Consider the following 18991-nt stretch of genomic DNA (forward strand, 5'->3'; position numbering starts at 1 on the left):
TGAATAGGATATATGAAGATTTCTCTTAGGTTTTTCTCTTCCTTCAGACCCCTAGTACTCTGATGATACTGTAAGCATTTTAGGTAGTTCTTTTAACATCGACCCTCCTGGACTGCCCCAGCTTTTCTTCTCTCTCTCTTGTCCGGAGAGCAAGTGAGGTTCTAAACATTCTGCTTTACTGACCAAGTGTTATCTGTCATCATTCGGTTTCTTCGTTTGTGTTTGTTGAATTAAGGTAGTGGAAGGTTTCCCTTGAAATCTTAACTGCTCTCATGTGATTGGTGAGCTGTTCCTTATTCTTCTGAGGACACTGGGCTTTCTGTTCATTCCACCCAGGAAGAACACAAGTCTGTCCCTCATCTCGGACTTATATTGTGATATGATAAAACCTGGTTTTGCTCAACCCCCTGTTGAGTGGTTCAAGGACCTAACTGTGGATATTTCAATCAAAGAAGGAACGTTGACCTCATTTCATACATGTACTGTCCCAGCATGCCTGGTTTGAAAATTCAGGGTGCTCCAGTGGGCCATGTTTTGTGTGTAGTGAATGTTTATCAGTCAATGTCCAGGAGAGGTGCGTTGTTTTCCATTCATAATGGGGTGAGAGTATAACCTTTGTCCTAACCTGTCCCACAGAGGTCTCTGCATGATAACCTGAATTTTGCTAACATGGCTGTCTATTTGCAGGGGAAAGGGCGTCTTCGCCGGGCAAGCAACCCGAGCCCGTCCTCCCCAGGGGCGGTCCGGTTGCCCTCCGTGACCGACGTCCCCGAAGAGAGCGTCAGCAGCGAGGAGGCAATGGACGTGGAGGTCACAGAACAGCAGCAGGCGGCTATGCAGAGGGAGGAGCGGGTGCTGACTGAACAGATTGAGAGCCTGCAGAAAGAGAAGTGAGCAATCCGTCAATCAATTGTATTTATTGAGTGTTTACTGTGTGCAGAACACTGAGCTCAGCACAACAGAGTTGATCAGTCTATCAGTGGGATATATTGAGCGCTCACTGTACACAGAGCACTATACTAAGCCCTCGGGGAATACAGTACAATTACGACGACCAATCATCGGTACTTATTGAGCATTTACTGTGTGAAGAGCACTGTACAGAGGTTTGGGAGAGTACAGTGAAACAGAATTGGTGAACATGTTCCCTGCCCACAACAAGCGTACAGTCTAGAGGTTGGTAAGCATGATCCCTATCAGTCATTCGTATCTACTGAGTGCTTACTGTCTGAAGAACACTGTACTAAGTGCTTGGGAGAGTACGATATAACAATTGACAGACACGTTCCCTGCCCACAATGAGCTTACAGTCTGGGGGGGGGGGGGGACTCCCTGCCTCTGAGGAGCTTAGTGACTCGAGCCCCTTAGTGACTCGAGCCCCAAAGGGCTCAATTGAGCATCCACAAAGGCATAGGGTTATTAATAATAATAATTGTGATATTTGTTAAGTGTTTGCTGTGTGCCAGGCACTGTACTAAGCACTGGGGTGGATACAAGCAAATCAGGTTGGATATAGTGATCATCACAGTGGCCTCACAGAACAAGGTAAAAATGGACTCCTTATCAATCATATTGTACCAATTATTCATATTTACTGAGCGCTTACAATGTGCAGAGCACCATACTCTGCCCTTGGGAGAGTACACTATAACAGAGTTGGAAGACACGTTCCCTGCCCACAACAAGCTTACAGTCTGAGGGCTTCATGCCCTCAGGTAGTCTGTCACCTAGTTCAGAAAAAGCCCAAGGTGCCACTGAGATCAATTTACTACAAAAGCCTCTGAGTAGCTATATTCATTGGGGGGAATTCCCAACAAAAGACTTCCAAGTCCTTCGCCTACTTGTTTTTCCAAAAGTGCCAGAATTTCAGCAGGCAGCAGTGAAAGCAATCCCCCACTTCTGTTATTCCCATTCTTCCATTGTCACCCACCCAGTGGCACCCAAGTGAAATTTGACAGAGAGACCCCTTCTCCTTCTCCCTTCCACCCCCTCCCTCCAAGGCTGTGGAGGGGATCACTGGAAAAAGGGGCATTCCATGGTCAGGATCTGCATCAGAAATGGAAGGAATAGTAGTTCTTGAACCAGTCAGGAAAATGCAGATCCAGAAAGCTCTTTATAATGGACATGTGAAGAAAAGGCTGAGAATTTTAATTGGCTGGACTCAAATCATGGGACCACCAGAAAAAGCTGAGAAAAATGCCTGATGGTTTGTTGGAGAGAGGAATTCCAGGCCTTTTCAATCAGTCAATCAGTGGGTGGGATTTATTGAGCACTTACTGTTTGCAGAGCACCATTGTAAGTGCTTAGGAAAATATAGTAGAAAGTTGTAGGTATAGATGACTCTTGCCCACAAGGAGCTTTCAAACTAGAGGGAAATCCCCGGGAACGTGGGTGGGAGGGTGTTTCAGGGCAGTCACAGGACTGAGAACTTGAACTAATACCCCCACCCAGCTAGTTTTAAAAAAAAGGCAGAAAGAGCCATCTCGCTGCACTGAAGCGAGCAGATAGGGAAATGAGGCAGAGGAGGAGGGATTGCCAGTGAAGAATTCTCTCCTTTTGGGTAGCTGAGGCTTTTATTTTGAAGAGAGGGGACTGCTGTATTTGTGAAATTGAGTTGAAAAGGAAAACTTATTTCCAGTAAGTGGTCTTAGACTTCATCACTTAAAATTTTGCCTTTTAATTTTCCCGTGACTCCTTCCTTCTTGCTATAACTCTGCTCAGCGACATTACTTTTCTTCCTCACTGACTCCCGCTCTCTCAGTCCCCACAGACTATTCCAATGAGGATCCTTTAGAGACCTCATGAATTTTCCTCCCCTTATAGCCCCTGGTTGGTCCCAACTGGCACATTCTTCTGTTCCAACGTCTACATTCTTCTTCCCAGCCGTGCCCCGTCTGTTGCCTGGGTCCTTATTACCACCTTTCCTCTCTTTTCTACCACTATACCCTTGGTGAATTTACCATTGTGCATCCACAGACACTTAAGTTTATTTCCGAGGATGTGACCACATTGCTCCCAGATAGGCTCACTTCACAGTCACTGCGATCACCCAAAGGACCCTGCTGCTAAAAATACAAGTTCCTTATATTATTCTTAAAAAATTTTCACTTTAGATTTTCTCTCCCTGAAAATGTGCTTCTCTAGGCCGGAGCCTATTCTAGAGCTTATTGGCAAATCTGCCACTGGCTGTACCCCATCTTGCTCTTTTTACTCCTCCCAAGCTCAAGTCCCTCCTTCACTAGGGCAAGTCACTTAATTTCTCTGTGCCTCAGTTAACCTCATCCGTAAAATGGGGATTAAGACTGTGAGCCCCATATGGGACAGGGACCATGTCCAACCTGATTACCTTGTATGTACCCCAGTGATTAGAACACTGCCAGGCACATAGTAAGCGTTTAACAAATACCATTAAAAAAAAAAATCTCCTCCTTCAGATCCCTTCTTTAAAAAACCCTCCTTCAGGAGGCATTATGAGGCCCCACCTCCCTGGTCCTGTCACCCCACCAGTTACCCTCAGCATTCGTGGGTAGAGTGGCTTGTTCCCTTTGTTTTATTGCTAATTTCAATTTTTACCATTTGTATTTCTTTTTCTCTTTCCTATACATGTACAATCTTCCTTCCTCTCCTATTAGAATGTAAGCTCTTCGAGGGCAGGCATCATGTCTTCTCCTTTTATCGTATGCCTCCAAGTGCACAGTACAGCACTTTTCCCACGAGGCGCCGGGACAGAGCTCTACCCATAATAGATTCACAATACAGAGTTGTGCTCACAATATTCACTCAGAAAATCCAACTGATGATATTTGCTCAGGAACAGGGTGGGCCTCTTGCCGCTCTGTGTCTCATAACTCTTCTTCAGAAGGCCCTTCCCTTTTCCCACTCCTTTTCCGGTCCCCTTCCCCCAAAGATCCTTTTTCAATGGTTGATGGCTTGTCGATTTGTCCTTACAGGGAGGAGCTAACTTTTGAGATGCTGGCACTGGAGCCCCGAGCCTCTGACGATGAAACACTTGAATCTGAAGCCTCCATTGGCACCGCCGACAGTTCTGAAAATCTGAACTTTGACTCTGAAGGCGCCGTCTCAGATAGATCAGGTACAGGTGCTGGGGTGTTTTGTTGTTGTTTTTGTCTGATTTTTTCAATGGTAGTTTCAAGTGCTATGTGTCAGGCTCTGTACTAAGCCCTGGGATACATACGGCCTCATCAGGTTGGACACCGTCCGTCCCTCACAGTCTTAATCTCCATTTTACAGATGAGGTAACGGAGGCACAGAGAAGTGAAGTGACTTGCCCCGGGTCCCACAGCAGATAGGCAGGGGGGCCTGGATTAGACCCCAGCTCCTACCAACTCCCAGCCCCATTCTCCTTCCACTGGGCCTCACTGCTTTACTGTCCACATTTTGCCCAGGATTTGATCTGTGGGTCAGTTCCGTGAAGGGGGATGCAGGTTGCCGGACACTGGGAACCCCCCTAGGAGCTTGGGCCCTGTGGCCCACCTCAACAGATCTGTTTAGCGGTATTCACAAACCCCTGGGGGCCCTTCAAAACTCAGGAGGATATTCAGCCATTGCTGTCCAGCAGGAGAACGTGCCTGCATGTGTGTTTTGGAGGGTGGTGGAATAGGAGGAGCCTAGATAAAGGGTTCTGTGTTGTTGGAGGTGGTTCTTTCAGGTAAAACTTTTGCAGTCTGCAGAGGCAGCTTTTGAAAAAGAAAAGCCCTGCCCTTGAGACTAGTGCAAGCTCTTAGTACAGTGCCCTGCACACAGTAAGCCCTCAATAAATACCACTGAATGAATTTAGAATGCCCAGTGCTCCTGGGCATTCCCAGTGCCTACTTGGCTGAGCCCGAGGTTAAAGGAGACTGCGCTCGGCATGGGCACCTTGCCCGATGCCGCACTCACATGTGCGTAACCGTTTCATCGCATCGCGTTCTGTCCCGATACGCTCTGTTGGACAAATGTTCTTTCATCCCCCATCGGCGGTCCAGCCAAAACGCAGAGTTGAAAAAAAATCACGTGCTTTGAAGGACCCAAGCATACTAACCTGCAGTGAACTGGTGCGGTTTCTCAGTGAGGTGTGTGGGATTCTGAAACCACCCACTTCTATATAACCCTTTCTGAAAAGAGAAAACTCTGTTCTTTCCTATTTCTTACCCCACTCCGGGCGCTTGCAAAAAGGACGACTCCATCTGCTCTCGGTGGATTAAACTAGCCGGGACAACAAATTTTGCCTCGGGCCAAGCTCCGGAGCCCTCTGGGAGGGTGGGATGTGGAGCAGCTGTTAATCTCCAAGCCGGAATCTGCCCACATTGGGTTTAACCCTCTGGCCAAACCCCAGGGGTGGGAAGCAGGAATGGGGCTGACCCAGCCTTGGAAAGAGGATGGGAAAGTTGTGAGGGCTTCCTCAGGGGCAAAGAGATTCTGTCGCAGTAATTGTTGATATCACTGTCTGTATCTGTTGCCGAATTGTACATTCCAAGCGCTTAGTACAGTGCTCTGCACATAGTAAGCGCTCAATAAATACTATTGAATGAATGAATTGTTAACCACAGAGCAAATTTCAGCCCCCCCGAAAACCTACAAATACCCAGATTTTTTAAATGGTATTTGTTAAACTCTTACTACGTATCAGGCACCGTACTAAGTGCTGGGGTAGATACAAGCTAATCAATCAGTGGACGATATTTATTGAACAATTACTCTGTGTAGAGCACTGTACTAAGCGCTTGGGAGAGTACAGTGCAACAGAATTAGCAGACATGTTATCTGCCCATAACGAGCTTGATGATGATGCTATTTGTTAAGTGCTTACAGTGTTTCAAGTACTGTTCTAAGTACCAGCGTAGATACAAACTAGTCAGGTTGGTCACCTTCCCTGTCCTACATGGAGCTCAGTCTTAATCCCCATTAAGGGATTAGGTAGCTGAGGCACAGAGATGTTCAGTGACTTGCCCAGGGTCACACAGCAGACACGTGGCAGAGTCAAAATTAGAACTCAGGTCCTCTGACTCTCAGGCCGGCGCTCTTCCCACTAGGCAACGTCACTTCCCCGATGTTGCCCCGAGGAGTACTGTGATCTTTTCAAACTCAATTTTAGTTTGCTTTTTGCCTCCTTTCCTTCCCCCCAACAGAGAGAAGTTTAACGAGAGACAAGTTTACCAGGGCCGAACCTTCGAACAAGTTGAGACGGCAGCTGAAAAAGCAGCAGGACTCTCTGGACTCATTGGACTCTTCAGTCTCTTCCCCATCACCGTCTCACACTGCCTCCTCCCATGTGACCAGGAAGCGATTCCAGATCTATTCCAAATCCCCCTTCTACCGAGCGGCCTCCGTCGGTGACCCCCCCGAGCTGAGACTGGGGACGGAAGGGTCCTCGGGACAGTCGAGAGCTCTAGAAGAGAGGCCTCAGTTTATCAGCCGAGGGACCTTCAACCCGGAGAAGGGCAAGCAGAAACTGAAGAATGTGAAAAACTCACCCCAGAAAACCAAAGAGCCCCCTGAAGGGGCTGCTGGGGCGGGCCACAAGGGAAATGCTGGTGCCGACTGCAGTTCCACTCAGCAGCTAGTTCTCTTTGGAAGCAATGAATTCATGGTCTGAATCCGTTTCCCCTTTCCCCGTTCCCCCCCCAACCCTTTCCTCCTCTTCCCTCCCCACAGACCCGCGTCTCCATTTCCATAGTTTTCTGCCTGGGGTCCAATACAAGCAATCACTGGCTGCTTGGATATCCAGTTGTAGTGCCAGAGGGAAAAAGAGGCGGCAAATATAAGGGAAACCTGTCGGGGAAAGTTTCAGCTGTGGCCTTTGCTGTTTTTACTCTTTTGGAACTCGAAACCTGCCAGGACTTCTCTTTGAACTGGGAGTTCAAAGTTTTTCTTACAGTCTCGGGAGAGGGGCAGCGTCGCCAGCGAGCTCCGTCTCGCTCCGCGTCAGCTCCTCACCCCTCGCAACCTCAGTTCTGCCCGTCATGGGCAGAGGAGGGGCAGGGGAAGGGAAACCGAGGCATTTCAGGACTGTGCTCTTTGCTGGATGGTTAGCGGTTGGGGAACCGATCCTCATCCTCCTCGACCGTGAAGGCAAAAGCTACAGACTTTGGTTCGGGGTAGTCGTAAGCCGGGGTTGGACGCGGATTTTCCCAAGAACCTACCGCAAACCGAGAGACTGAGCTGGTCCTTCAGAGCTGTTTCTGAGTCACTCCGTACCGGTGTCAGGTGCAAATGAAAAGCAATCGGAGCAGGTCTCGAACTCCACAGGGTTATGCAATGAAAGAGACTCGACTGTTTATTTTCGCGTTGTTGATAAAATTTCAGAATCACCAAGTCAGTCTGACTCCTGGTTAGTTCACGCCAAATACCCGTGCCGAATTTTCAATAGCCATAATGCGCCTGGTTCCTTCAGAGGGTATTTTTTAAAGAGGCCTGTAGAAATCCAATCCTCGAGTGTCATGGCTGCATCCCGACCCCTCACGCTATTCTGTTGACCAAACAAAAGGCGGTATCTGAACCAACCTGCTGCTGACGGAAGAGGACAGGAAGGACGTTCTCATCCCCATCCAGACACGGTGACTGTTTTCATCCCATCTTCCCCGACGCGCTTGCCCAGAACCTACCTAAGTGTTACAGCAATCTGCCGAGAGAAATCGTTCTTTAGAAAGTGACCCAACGAAGGTTTTTCCTCTTTTTCAGATCGTCAGTATTACCTAGTTGAAAACCAAGCCAGGACTACTTGAAGCTATTTTTGTTAATATTCTGGTTACTTAAGTTCTCTGTAAATAGATAGATTGCTTTTTGGTTCATCTTCCCCCGAGTGGGACCTTTCGCCCTAGTGAGACAGTTGGGAAGGGAGGAAGTAACATGAGATGAGGGGCTTGGCCCCCTCTCTTTCTCTCCCTCCTCTCCCTCTCTCTTGCTCCTTCTCTCTCTCTCTCTTGCAGGGAAAGTACAGTTGTGGCATCGCTTATGACTACCAGATGGCCCCACCCCCCCTGCAGCAGCACACTTGTGAGATTGTGAACCTGTTTTAGCTATTTATATTGTGTAGGACATTAAGGCGTGTTCACCTCACTGTAAATGGGACACCCTTGTTTGAGATAAGTATGTGAAAATGTTTCCTTTTGAAGTTCCTATTGCAGCTCTCCGATACCACATGCACTGCTCTGAAACACAGGACACCCCTCCGCCCCCCGCAGCCGCCAGCCTACAGCCACGTTTGCCTGTTTGCCGATAGCGTTGCCCCCAAACAAGCCACTAGTTAGTAAGCAACTCTGAATCGCATCTGTAAGGCCAGGTCAGTGATTATCCCGGCTCGGGGCCCCACAGGCAGGCAGGGCCACCCCCCGCAACTCGGGATGTTTTCCCCCCACAGGTCGGGGCAGAGAAAGGAGAGCTTCAGAGCCCAGGGACAGTGACCAAATTAGTAAACACTGGATTTGACCTGTTATTGGCTAGACTGGTCAGGAAAGAAGTGTTGGGGCCTAAAAGAGACTCTGGGTTAGTGTGGCCACTCAGTCGTTAGGTTACGTGCCAAATCTCTGGTCCCGGAGCAAAAGGACATTCACTGCATCCTTGAGTGGGTGGTGTGCCCTCCCTCCTTCCCCTACCACCCTTCACACTGTGTGGGAACAGTAGAAGCTTGTTCAACGTGGGAGGAATCTGGGCTCCTTGCATTACTTCAGTTCTGCAGTAGATTTCCACCCTCTCTTGGCCCTCCCCTTTAATTTCCCCTAGCAGTTGAATACTGTAGCAAAAACTGAGTCCCATTAAGTTGTCTATATGTAATTATTCCTCCTTTTAGACCTTGACCAATCACCCGGAGTTGGCGTTCTGGTGTGCGGGTATTCTGTCGGAAGCCAAATTTCTTTAAGATATTTTCTGCAATTTAAAAAAAAATCTGATAGCTCACTGCTAGTAACTAGAGTTACAAAGCAATTATATTTGAAATTTCTCAGGGAACTCAAACCTGATATGGATTAATTAGTACATCTAAACCAACTTCATCTACATTGTTAGGCCTGGGCAGTTCTAGTCATTTTATGCATCAGTCAGAATCTACAGGATGATGGGGTTTTGAGGGTTTGTTAGTAAGTATGGCTATGGGAGTATTTTAATTTAAAAAAACAACCACATACAAGTCACAGCATAACACGTGGTGTCTACTGGGAGGGGGCATTTATGAAATGGTAACAATCAGAAAGGTTTAGCCAGAAGTAAATCCATCAGCTCCTTATCTAATTTTTTCAGTAAAGGTCCTGGGTCCAATTTCAAATCTAAATACCTCAACCTAATCCATCCCTTCAAATATTAAAGAGTCGCATAATTTGCTTGTCCATATTGGACTGAAAATTTCAGTCCTTTGGTTCTTTTAAAGATTAGGAAACTCAATTTGCATAAAACATGAGTAAGTGATTCTCCTTAGATTCCCTTTTGCATTTTCTGTTTAACAGTTCAAGAATCTAATTGGAAGTGGGTCAGCAGGCTTGCTGCATAAGGACTGAAACTCAAGCTTGTCGTTCTCCTTCCCAAATCCCCCTTGGCTTTCTTGCACGGTGCCCTTAGCGGACCCCGGCAGTAAAAATACAGTAAGCTTCTGGAAATCTGATCCGTGGATCAGATCGTAACTGCAAACATCATTCTAGGAGTTGAGAAATATAAATTTGTAACTCGCCTCCTATTCCATTTACTTTCTTCTGGGGCTTTTAGTGTTGAATTTTTGAGCTAGTGTTGAAGCTGCCAAAGAGGATTTGGGAGAAAAGTTTTACAGTGATGGAGGTTTTTATTAGACGGAAATAGATTACCTTTAATAGTGTCCATATGAGGTGTGGAAGAAGAGAAGCGCAGGAGCTGGGGGAGGCACCTCTCAACTCCCCACAGTTTTCGCTTCCCAGAGAGTGCGATTCAGCTGCCTGAAAGGGTAGAGCTGAGATGGAAGGAAGGGCTCCTGCCAGCTCAGGGTATGAAGGTGGAAGGGGAGGGGAAGGGCAGGAGGTGGGGTGGGAGGAACTCGTTACTCGGAAAGTTTTCTGAGGTGAAGGTGGTACAGCCCCACGTGATCAAGTTGGGTCACATTTTTGGGGGGTTGGGGGTGGGGGCACGTTCTTGATCCTTTCATGTCTTTTCACGGGCATATTTAGTCTCCTGTTAGAAGCCAGATGCACACCTACTGTAGGGATGGGGAAGCATTTCTCCACGTTGTTTGGCTCTCCACCTCATTGAACATCTTTTCCATACTCAGATTATTCGCGTTTCAGAACTCCCCGCCATACAGAAACTCACTTGGGCAAAATCCTTTGGGACCAGAAGGTCTGTCCTTGGGATGGCCTCCACGTGCCTCCACCGTTCCTGTTTTTCATCTAGAAACTCCTCCACTCATCGCTTTCAGCCCTGAAGGGGAACAGTGAGATGGTTTTAATGGGTCCAGATTGGTGTAGGTTATTTAATATTCACATTTCGACCACAGGCATCGGGAAAAAAAGTCTCTTAAGCTCCCCGTCCACTTTTCAACCCGATGCCTGTTTTCCAGTCCTCTCTCAAGTAGGTAAGCAAATAGGTTCTCAGCTAGGATGCACCCCTTGTACCAAGTGAATGTACTTACTACGGGAAAGGGCATGGACTGCGTATTATTGTTATTATATTATTTTTAATGGATTTTTTAAGTAATTTATAAGTATGCTGAGTGTAAATTAAAAGAACAACAAAGTATGTATTGTAAAAGGATATATTATCCTGTGTCATACTCTCTATAAATTGTACTTGTTTAAAAATAAAAGGATAAGTATATAAGGAGAATGATTTATCTTCCCCTCAGAGCCAGATTGTGTTCACGATGCAGTCAGCAGGCACTTTGTAATTTCCTGTCAGATTTTCCTTTTTCTTTATTTTTTTTTCCTTCTGAAACAAGGCCATCATCTGTATAAAGTGCAATCCGTGTAATATTTCTTAAATATATACTGTATGGCTGTACAAGACCAACTTTATGAACAAATAACTCCTGGCTTATTAAAAGAACAAAGCTTGAAAAATGTGAACACGGTGAGTAGTTTGTTTCCTATAACTAGATGGTTTGGATGGCTGGTGTTGACTTCCTTTGCAAAGAGAAAGAAAAATCCAGGTCAGACAGCAGGTTCGGGGTGGAGATGTGCTGTTAAGGCAAGGATAACCCTTGAAGAATTAACTGCTGGCACTTTAGGTCCTTTCCTTTGGGCTCCTAGTGGAAGCAGCATGGTGTAGTGGATAGAGCACAGGCTTGGGGGTCAGGAGTTCGTGGGTTCTTATCCCAAATCAGCCGTGTAGATGCTGTGTGACCTTGGGCAAGTCACTTAACTTCTCTGTGCCTGTTACCTCATTTCTAAAATGGGGATTAAGGCTGAAGTCTCATGTGGGACATGGACTGTATCCAACCTGATTAACACATAGCTACCCCTGTGCTTAGTACAGTGCCTGGCACATAGTAGCTCAGTGGAAAGAGCACAGACTTGGGAGTTAGAGGTCATGGGTTTGAATCCTGGCTCTGCCACTTGGCAGCTGTGTGACTGTGGGCAAGTCACTTAACTTCTCCGGGCCTCAGTCCCCTCATCTGTAAAATGGGGATTAAGACTGTGAGCCTCACGTGGGACAACCTGATTACCCTGTATCTACCCCAGCGCTTAGAACAGTGCTCGACACATTGTAAGCGCTTAACAAATACCAACATTATTATTAGTAGTAAGTGCTTAGCAAATACCATCGTTATTATTAAATACCATTAAAAGAAAAAAGCACAGAGCACTAAATGCAAGTCAAAAACAACTGTTCAAAGTACGCTACTTTATTATTGACCTCTATGCCCACCCTGGCCTTTCTGGTACAAAATCAAGGAATGCCAAATAAAGCTGAATGAAATGTTTAAATACCTTCATTCCCCCCATCATTAAATCACACTAATTCAGAAGTCAATCCCTGTGTACTAAAAGCAACATATTTGAAATTGACTCATGGAAGCCCTGCCCAGCTTTCTGGAACTGAAACTGCCTCTCAGGGTATTTCTAAATCAAGAAACAAGGGTGACGTTTCGGGGGTTGCCAGCCAGCTGCACACTTAGCGCACAAAGAATGGTTACCTCTGCAAAGGGCTACACTTATGACCCTAAAGCCGCACAGTAAATACTGTACTTCTCCTCCACATTAATGGCACCTCTGACAGATTCCTATATTCCCCTAAAGAGGAATCCCCCTTTACCCTCTTAGACCCCTCTTACCTTGCAAGAGAGTTATCAAAGATAACTGCTCATTTATGCCCAGGACTTGGTCAAACAGTTCTCGCCAGCCTACTTTTTTTCCCCCGAAAAATTAGGCATAGAGGGCTTTAAAAGCTTATCAACCCTAGGTTCTCAGTGGAGATTCTGAATGCCTTAGCAACTGAGGAATTTGTGATAGATGAACTGAAACAGTAAAATTTGAACAACATTTCAATGATAGGTTCTAAGTAGAGTTGAGGTCCACCTTTCCATCTGAGCTGCTAATCCCACCTACAGATAGCATCGCCTGGGAGACTTCCTTCTGATAAAACAAACAGAGCTTTTCGGTTCAGAAACTATCACTGCTATAGATCACAAGAGTCAGTCTGAGGCTTCGCTTTCGATAAACTTACCGTCTTACCTTGGATTATTGGAGCCAGCCCTTCCTTGTTATCAGAACAGAGATCTATATTTCTGAGAGATAAAACGGAGCAAGATGTGGCCGGGTTTCTTAAGAATAATGCCAAAGTGCCTTTTCTTGGGATTGTAGCGGAGACTGTAAGATACTAAGGAGTTTTACTCTTCAGTTGGCATTGAATCTGATGCTTTCCCAACTCCATTCTTTCCTGGTTTTAATCGAAGACTTTTTAGTTCTGAAAGGGAAAGATGATTTACCTCCTGGCTGAGAATTAGGCTGCTGAGTGGCAGCCCCTGGTTTTATTTCTTCAAATTCACAGGCCTCCATAATCGCTATTTTAAGAATAGAGTGGTGGGTTTTGAGCGACAGCTTCGATCATCCTCTGAGGTCACGCCCTAAACCAAAGTCCTCCAACTGTATCTGGCAAAGAGGTTTCTTGTGCTACTCGGACTTTAAGCTATGTTCTTCTTTAGGGGCAGAAAACCATAAAAATCCAATGTAGTTCTGTTGATTCAATGGAGTAAGGTGGCCACCCAGTCAGCATGGAGGGTTCAAAAGTAGGTGAGCTGGACTGAGCGCTTCGTGCAGAGACTTGAAAGCTAGTGGAGAAATCCTTTTTCGCCTTTCTGGAGCTTGTCAAGTGGAGATGAGTTCTATTCTTCCTCCCCAGCTGGAGGAGGAGGGGATGAGGAGGGGGAGGGGAGACTATTGAATGACTTGGGCAACTTTCCAGGATTTTCGCTCAGACTTTGGGCTTGTTCGAGTGAAAACCGAAAACCAGAACCGAAAGGGCTTTGTCTCCAATTCTTCCCTCTTAGCCCAGAGAAGGGAAGGGGATAATGAGAGATGCATTAGTTTTTGAACATGTCACAGAGGAGTTTCTCCATGGGTGTGTTCCCAATGGTTCGGCGGAAAAAGAGGAGTTCAATGCGATCGGAAGAAATAAACCTCAGGGAAGGCAGAAGCAAAAGCAATTTCCCAAACCTGGAAGGGAAGAGAAAAAAGGGGCCATCAGTTTCATTTTTCATTTCCTAAGGTGTATTCTCCTTGGGTGCAGCAACTCCCTTTACTGGAAGCTGGGTTTTGTGCTGGCCTACTAGCTCAAGGGCTTTTGTGTGGCCTAGTGCATAACAGCGTGACCTTGGGAGTCAGAAGGACCGGGGTTCTAGTCCTGGCTCTGCCACTTGTCTCTTGTGTGACCTTGGGCAAGTAACTTAACTTCTCTTTGCCTCAGTTACCTTAGCTGTCAAAATGGGGATTGACCGTGAGTCCCATGTGGGGCATGAACTTTGTCCAACCTGTCTTGTACTCATCCCAGTACTTAGTACAGTGCCTGGCACATAGTACGTGCTTAGTATCGTTTTTTAAAATAAGGATTCCTGGGATACCTTGAAAACTGGTGATGGAGGCAGAAAACTTCTGAATCAATCAAAAGTATATATTAAGGGTCTACTATGTGCAAGGCATTGCACTAAACACTTGAGAGGGTGCAAGAAAAAGGACCCCTGCCTTGAAAGAGCTTACAGTCAAGCAAAAGGAGATAGATATAAAATAATTTTACAGAAAGGAGGAGGAAGGGAATTTGAGGACCTACTGTGTGCAGTACAGTAACTACACCAAGCCCCTGGGAGAGTACAATTAATTCTACTGCTCCTAATGTTGCTTCCAGTCTAATGGGAGAGGCAGAAACGAAAATAAATTACAGGTAGGAGGAAGCAATAGAGTATAAAGATATGTACATAAGTACTAAGGAGGGTTTGAGTACCCAAATGCTTAGATGACTCAGAAGTGCTGAAGTGGGAGTTGGTGAGGGAAAAGGGCTGGGAGAGGGCCCCCTCCTACCTCTCCTTCTATAACCCAGCCTGCACACTTCACTCCTCTAATGCTAGTCTTCTCACTGTGCCTCCACCTCGCCTATCTCCCTGCCAACCCCTCGCCCGCATCCTGCCTCTTTCCTGGAACACCTTCCTTCCTCAATTCTGACAGTTACTCTCTCCGGCCCTTCAGAGCCTTATTGAAGACACATCTCCTCCAAGAGGCCTGCCCAGACTAAGCCCCCCTTTTCCCCTCTTCTCCCACTCCCTTCTGTGTCGCCCTGACTTGCTCCCTTTGTTCGTCCCCCTTTCCCAGCCCCATAGCACTTGTGTACATATCTGAAATTTATTTATATTGGTTTGTCTCCCCGCTTCAGAATACAGGTTCACTGTGAACAGGGAATGTGCCTGTGTATTGTTGTAGTGTACTCTCCCAAGCGCCTAGTACAGTGCTCTGCGCACAGTAAGCGCTCAATAAATACGGTTGAATGAATGAAAGAATGGAAAGGTGGAAATGTGGACGAGTAAGTGCTTAAATAGTACAACATGTTTAGTGTTTTATAGGGAGCAACGTGGCTTAGTGGATCTCAGAGCATGAGCCTGGAAGTCAGAAGAACCTGGGTTCTCATCCAGGTTCAGCCACTTTGCTGTGTGACCTTGGGCAAGTCGCTTCATTTCTCTGTACCCCAGTTATCTCGTTTGTAAAATGGGGGTTAAGACTGTGAGCCCATGTGGGACAAGTATTGTGTCCAACCTGATTAGCTTCTACCTACCCCAGTGCTTAGAACGGTGCTAGACACATAATAAGCACTTATCAAATATCATCATCATCATTATTATTAGTGGTTGGGACTGCTTATATCCTGAGATGATGAGTGACAGAATATGACCTGGGGAGAAGAAAGATTATCTGGGGAGAGGTGTAGAGGCTGGTGGATTTGAAGGGGGAGGGAGGCAGAACAAATGTGAATGGGGCACAATGAAGGAGAAGGTGAGTTTGGGAGAAAGGACAGTGCAAATAGGAATAAGAGTGGGAAAAGGGAGCTGATGGAATGCCTTAGAGCCACTGACTTGGAGGTTTCATGATGCTGAAGAAAAACAATATTCATCATTTTCTAGTGCTGTATTAGTTGATAGAGCAGGGGCCTGGGAGTCAGAAGGATCTGGGTTCTAATCCCAGCTCCACCACTTGTCTGTTGTATGACCTTGGACCTCGGTTTTTTCATCTGTAAAATGGGGATTAAGACTGTTAGTCCCATGTGGGACATGGACTGTGTTCAACCCGATTAACTTGTAACTATCCCAGTGCTTAATTGAGTGCTTGGCACATAGCAAATGCTTAGCAAATACCATTTTTTAAAAAGTGCATTAGATGTTTTTAATACTTCCTACAGTAATAATAATGTTGGTATTTGTTAAGCGCTTACTATGTGCAGAGCACTGTTCTAAGCGCTGGGGTAGATACAGGGTAATCAGGGTGTCCCACGTGAGGCTCACAGTTAATCCCCATTTTACAGATGAGGCAACTGAGGCACAGAGAAGTTAAGTGACTTGCCCACAGTCACACAGCTGACAAGTGGCAGAGCCAGGAGTCGAACCCATGACCTCGGACTCTGAAACCCAGGTTCTTTCCACTGAGCCACGCTGCTTCCCATAGTAGTAGCAGACCCTCCCCCTTCAACTCCACGAGATCCTAGCTCTCCCTCTCCTCAAAATCCTCCTCCCTAAAAGGAGCATTGCCTGATTAACCCAGCAGCCTCCTGTACAACAATCACTCTTTTTTAATTAAATTATATTGGTAAGTGCTTACTTTGGGCCAGGGTCTGTTCTAAGCCCTGGGGCAGATATAAAGTAATCAGGTTGGACACAGTCCCTGTCCCATATGGGGCCCATAATCTTAATCCCCATTTTACAGATGAGATAACTGAGGCACAGAAAAGTTAAGTTACTTGCCCGGGTCCCACAGCAGATCAGTGGCAGAACTGGAATTAGAACTCATGTCCTTCTGACTCCCAGTCCTGGGCTCTATCCACTAGGCCATGCTGCTTTCTCATACAACTTGGGTAACTATGTAGCATTAAGCATAAATTCAATCCTTTATTCAGCAGCATCAAACAGGAACATTATCAGGGAAAAGAGCAGACCCTTTGGTGTGCTGCAAAGGTGAGTTACCTGACCGGCTGGCTAAGATAATGAGTCTTGTTATGTTGTCCCAGCATCACTTGCGACTGGTCTTGCAAGTTCTCCACCTGCTCCGGGTCTTTTAGTCCCCTGGTTTCTACGAAGAGAAGAAAGCCAATTAGAAGCAGCTCGGTTACATCCTTGGAAGGCCTCCCCCTCCAAAGGAGAGCTTCCAAAGGTAAGCAGGTGGCAACAAGGAGAAGCAGCTTGGCCAAGTGGATAGGGCAAGGGCCTGGGAAGCAGGGCCTGGGAAGCAGGACCTGGGTTCTAATTCCAGCTCTGCCACAAAGTCACTTCACTTCTCTGGGCCTCAGTTTCCTCAACTGCAAAATGGGGATTAAATCCAAGTCCCTCCTACTAAATTGTGAGACCCATGAAGGACACAGACTGCGACCGACCTGCTAAATTTGTATCTACCCCGGTGCTTAAAATAGTGCTTGACAAATACCATTAAAAAAAAGGGATCCAATGAGTGGAGTGGAGTTGTACACCTTCAATTGGTTAAGAACACTTTACTGTCACATGAAGCTGCGGCATGTGTTCTCTTAGGGTGAGCCCCATGTGGGACAGGAACTTCCATCAATCAATCAATCAAAGGTATTTATTGAGCACTTACTTTGTGTAGAGCACTGTACTAAATGCTTGGGAGAATACAACAGAGTTGATAGACATGTTCCCTGCCTATAATGTCCAAACCGATTACACTGTATTCATTCATTCAATCGCATTTATTGAGCGCTTACTGTATGCACAGCACTGTACTAAGCGCTTGGAAAGTACAATTCTGCAACAGATAGAGACAATCCCTACCCAACAATGGGTTCTAACCCAGAGCTTAGAACAGTGCAAGACACATGGTAGGTGCTTAACAAATACCATCACTAGTCAATCGTGTTTACGGAGCACTTACTGTGTGCACAGCACTGTTCTAAGCACTTGGGAGAGTACGATATAACAATAGAGAAGCAGCGTGGCTCAGTGGAAAGAGCACGGGCTTTAGAGTCATAGGTCATGAGTTCGAATCCCAGCTCTGCCTCTTGTCAGCTGTGTGACTGTGGGCAAGTTACTTAATTTCTCTGTGCCTCAGTTACCTCATCTGTAAAATGGGGATTAAGACTGTGAGCCCCACGTGGGCAACCTGATTCCCCTGTGTCTACCCCAGCGCTTAGAACAGTGCTCTGCACATAGTAAACACTTAACAAATACCAACATTATTATTATTATATAACAGATATATTCCCTGACTACAATGAGCTTACAGTCGTTGTTACTATTAGCCTTACTGCACAGTAAAGACCAGCTCAAGAGCAATAAATGGAATACTCCTTACCTCTGTCCATTACAATCACAATTTAATAGATCTGAGATTTTCTCCACCAAACTATCCAAGTAGTCGAAACAGCTGGTGAGATCACATGACTTTTTGCTACAGGTGGAGGAAGTCACATGACTGTGGTTACTCTTTCTTTTAATGGTATTTGTTGATGGCATGGGCCAGGCCCTTCACAAAGTGTTGGAGTAGATATAAGATAATGAGGTCAGACAGAGTCCTTGTCCCACAGTCAAAATCGGAGGGAGGAGGATTCAATCCCCAGTTTACAGATGAAGTAACTGAGGCACCGAGAAGTGAAGGGACTTGCCCAAGGTGACACAGCAGACAAGGGGCAGAGTCGGGGTTAGAGGATTCCAGGTCCTCCGATTTCCAGCCCCAGGTTCTTTCCACTAGGCCATGCTGCTTCCCAATGATAATACTGTTATTAGTACCCAATGTTTACAGCATCTCCTCTCACATACGAAATAAGTACTTCAGAGGGAGGATGGGGAATACTCTGTTTTCAAATACAGTTCACTGAACTAATAACTTCACCTATCTTTGACATTTTCATGAGCTATAGGTGATGCTTTATATCTAATGTTAGAGGCAATGGTCTCCCTCAAAATGTGGGACTGAAGAAATTGGAGCAAGCTCAAAAGATTTAAGAGGAAAATGAACCCAGACTGACAGCTGTGAAAATCTTTCAGATTCTTGCTTTTGACACCACTGACCTCTCCCTCCTCCTTAAAACAGTATCGGGGCTCAATTTTGTAAAAGAGCAGCAACCTGGATCTCCTCCTACCTCTCTGCCCCCTGGCTCCTCCTCTGCCTCTGCTCTGTACTCACTTATGAAACTTACTCACTTCCACTCACTTATGAAACTCACCAGCTCCCACGGCTTTGGCTATGATCTCTATGCAGAGAACTTCCAAATCTCTCTTTCTCTCTCTCTAGTCTTGACCTCTCACCTGTTCTCTGGACTCAGTGAGTTTACAATCTAGAAAGAGGTCAGATCCCTAGAAGACTCCTTCAATCCCTCAGATGTGTGTCCTTTCATA

The 18991-nt window shown here is 46.2% G+C and overlaps 2 protein-coding genes across 2 annotated transcripts in view; one reads left to right on the forward strand and one right to left on the reverse strand.

The window, feature by feature from the left end:
* The window catches only part of MYO9A (myosin IXA), a 227547-nt gene extending 216529 nt beyond the window's left edge, over nt 1-11018 (forward strand). Inside the window, exons 42-44 of the mRNA XM_029065937.1 lie at nt 688-890; nt 3951-4093; nt 6129-11018. Coding sequence (XP_028921770.1) covers nt 688-890; nt 3951-4093; nt 6129-6595 — 813 coding nt within the window. The 3' untranslated portion in view covers nt 6596-11018. The remainder of the gene's footprint in view (nt 1-687; nt 891-3950; nt 4094-6128) is intronic.
* A 1607-nt stretch (nt 11019-12625) lies between these two features.
* The window catches only part of NR2E3 (nuclear receptor subfamily 2 group E member 3), a 36197-nt gene continuing 29831 nt past the window's right edge, over nt 12626-18991 (reverse strand). Inside the window, exons 8-9 of the mRNA XM_039912208.1 lie at nt 16610-16715; nt 12626-13607 (exon numbers count right to left, since the gene is read on the reverse strand). Of these exons, the coding sequence (XP_039768142.1) occupies nt 13475-13607; nt 16610-16715 (239 nt within the window). The 3' untranslated portion in view covers nt 12626-13474. The remainder of the gene's footprint in view (nt 13608-16609; nt 16716-18991) is intronic.

This window comes from Ornithorhynchus anatinus, chromosome 5, assembly GCF_004115215.2.
Source record: "Ornithorhynchus anatinus isolate Pmale09 chromosome 5, mOrnAna1.pri.v4, whole genome shotgun sequence".
Taxonomy (NCBI): domain Eukaryota; kingdom Metazoa; phylum Chordata; class Mammalia; order Monotremata; family Ornithorhynchidae; genus Ornithorhynchus; species Ornithorhynchus anatinus.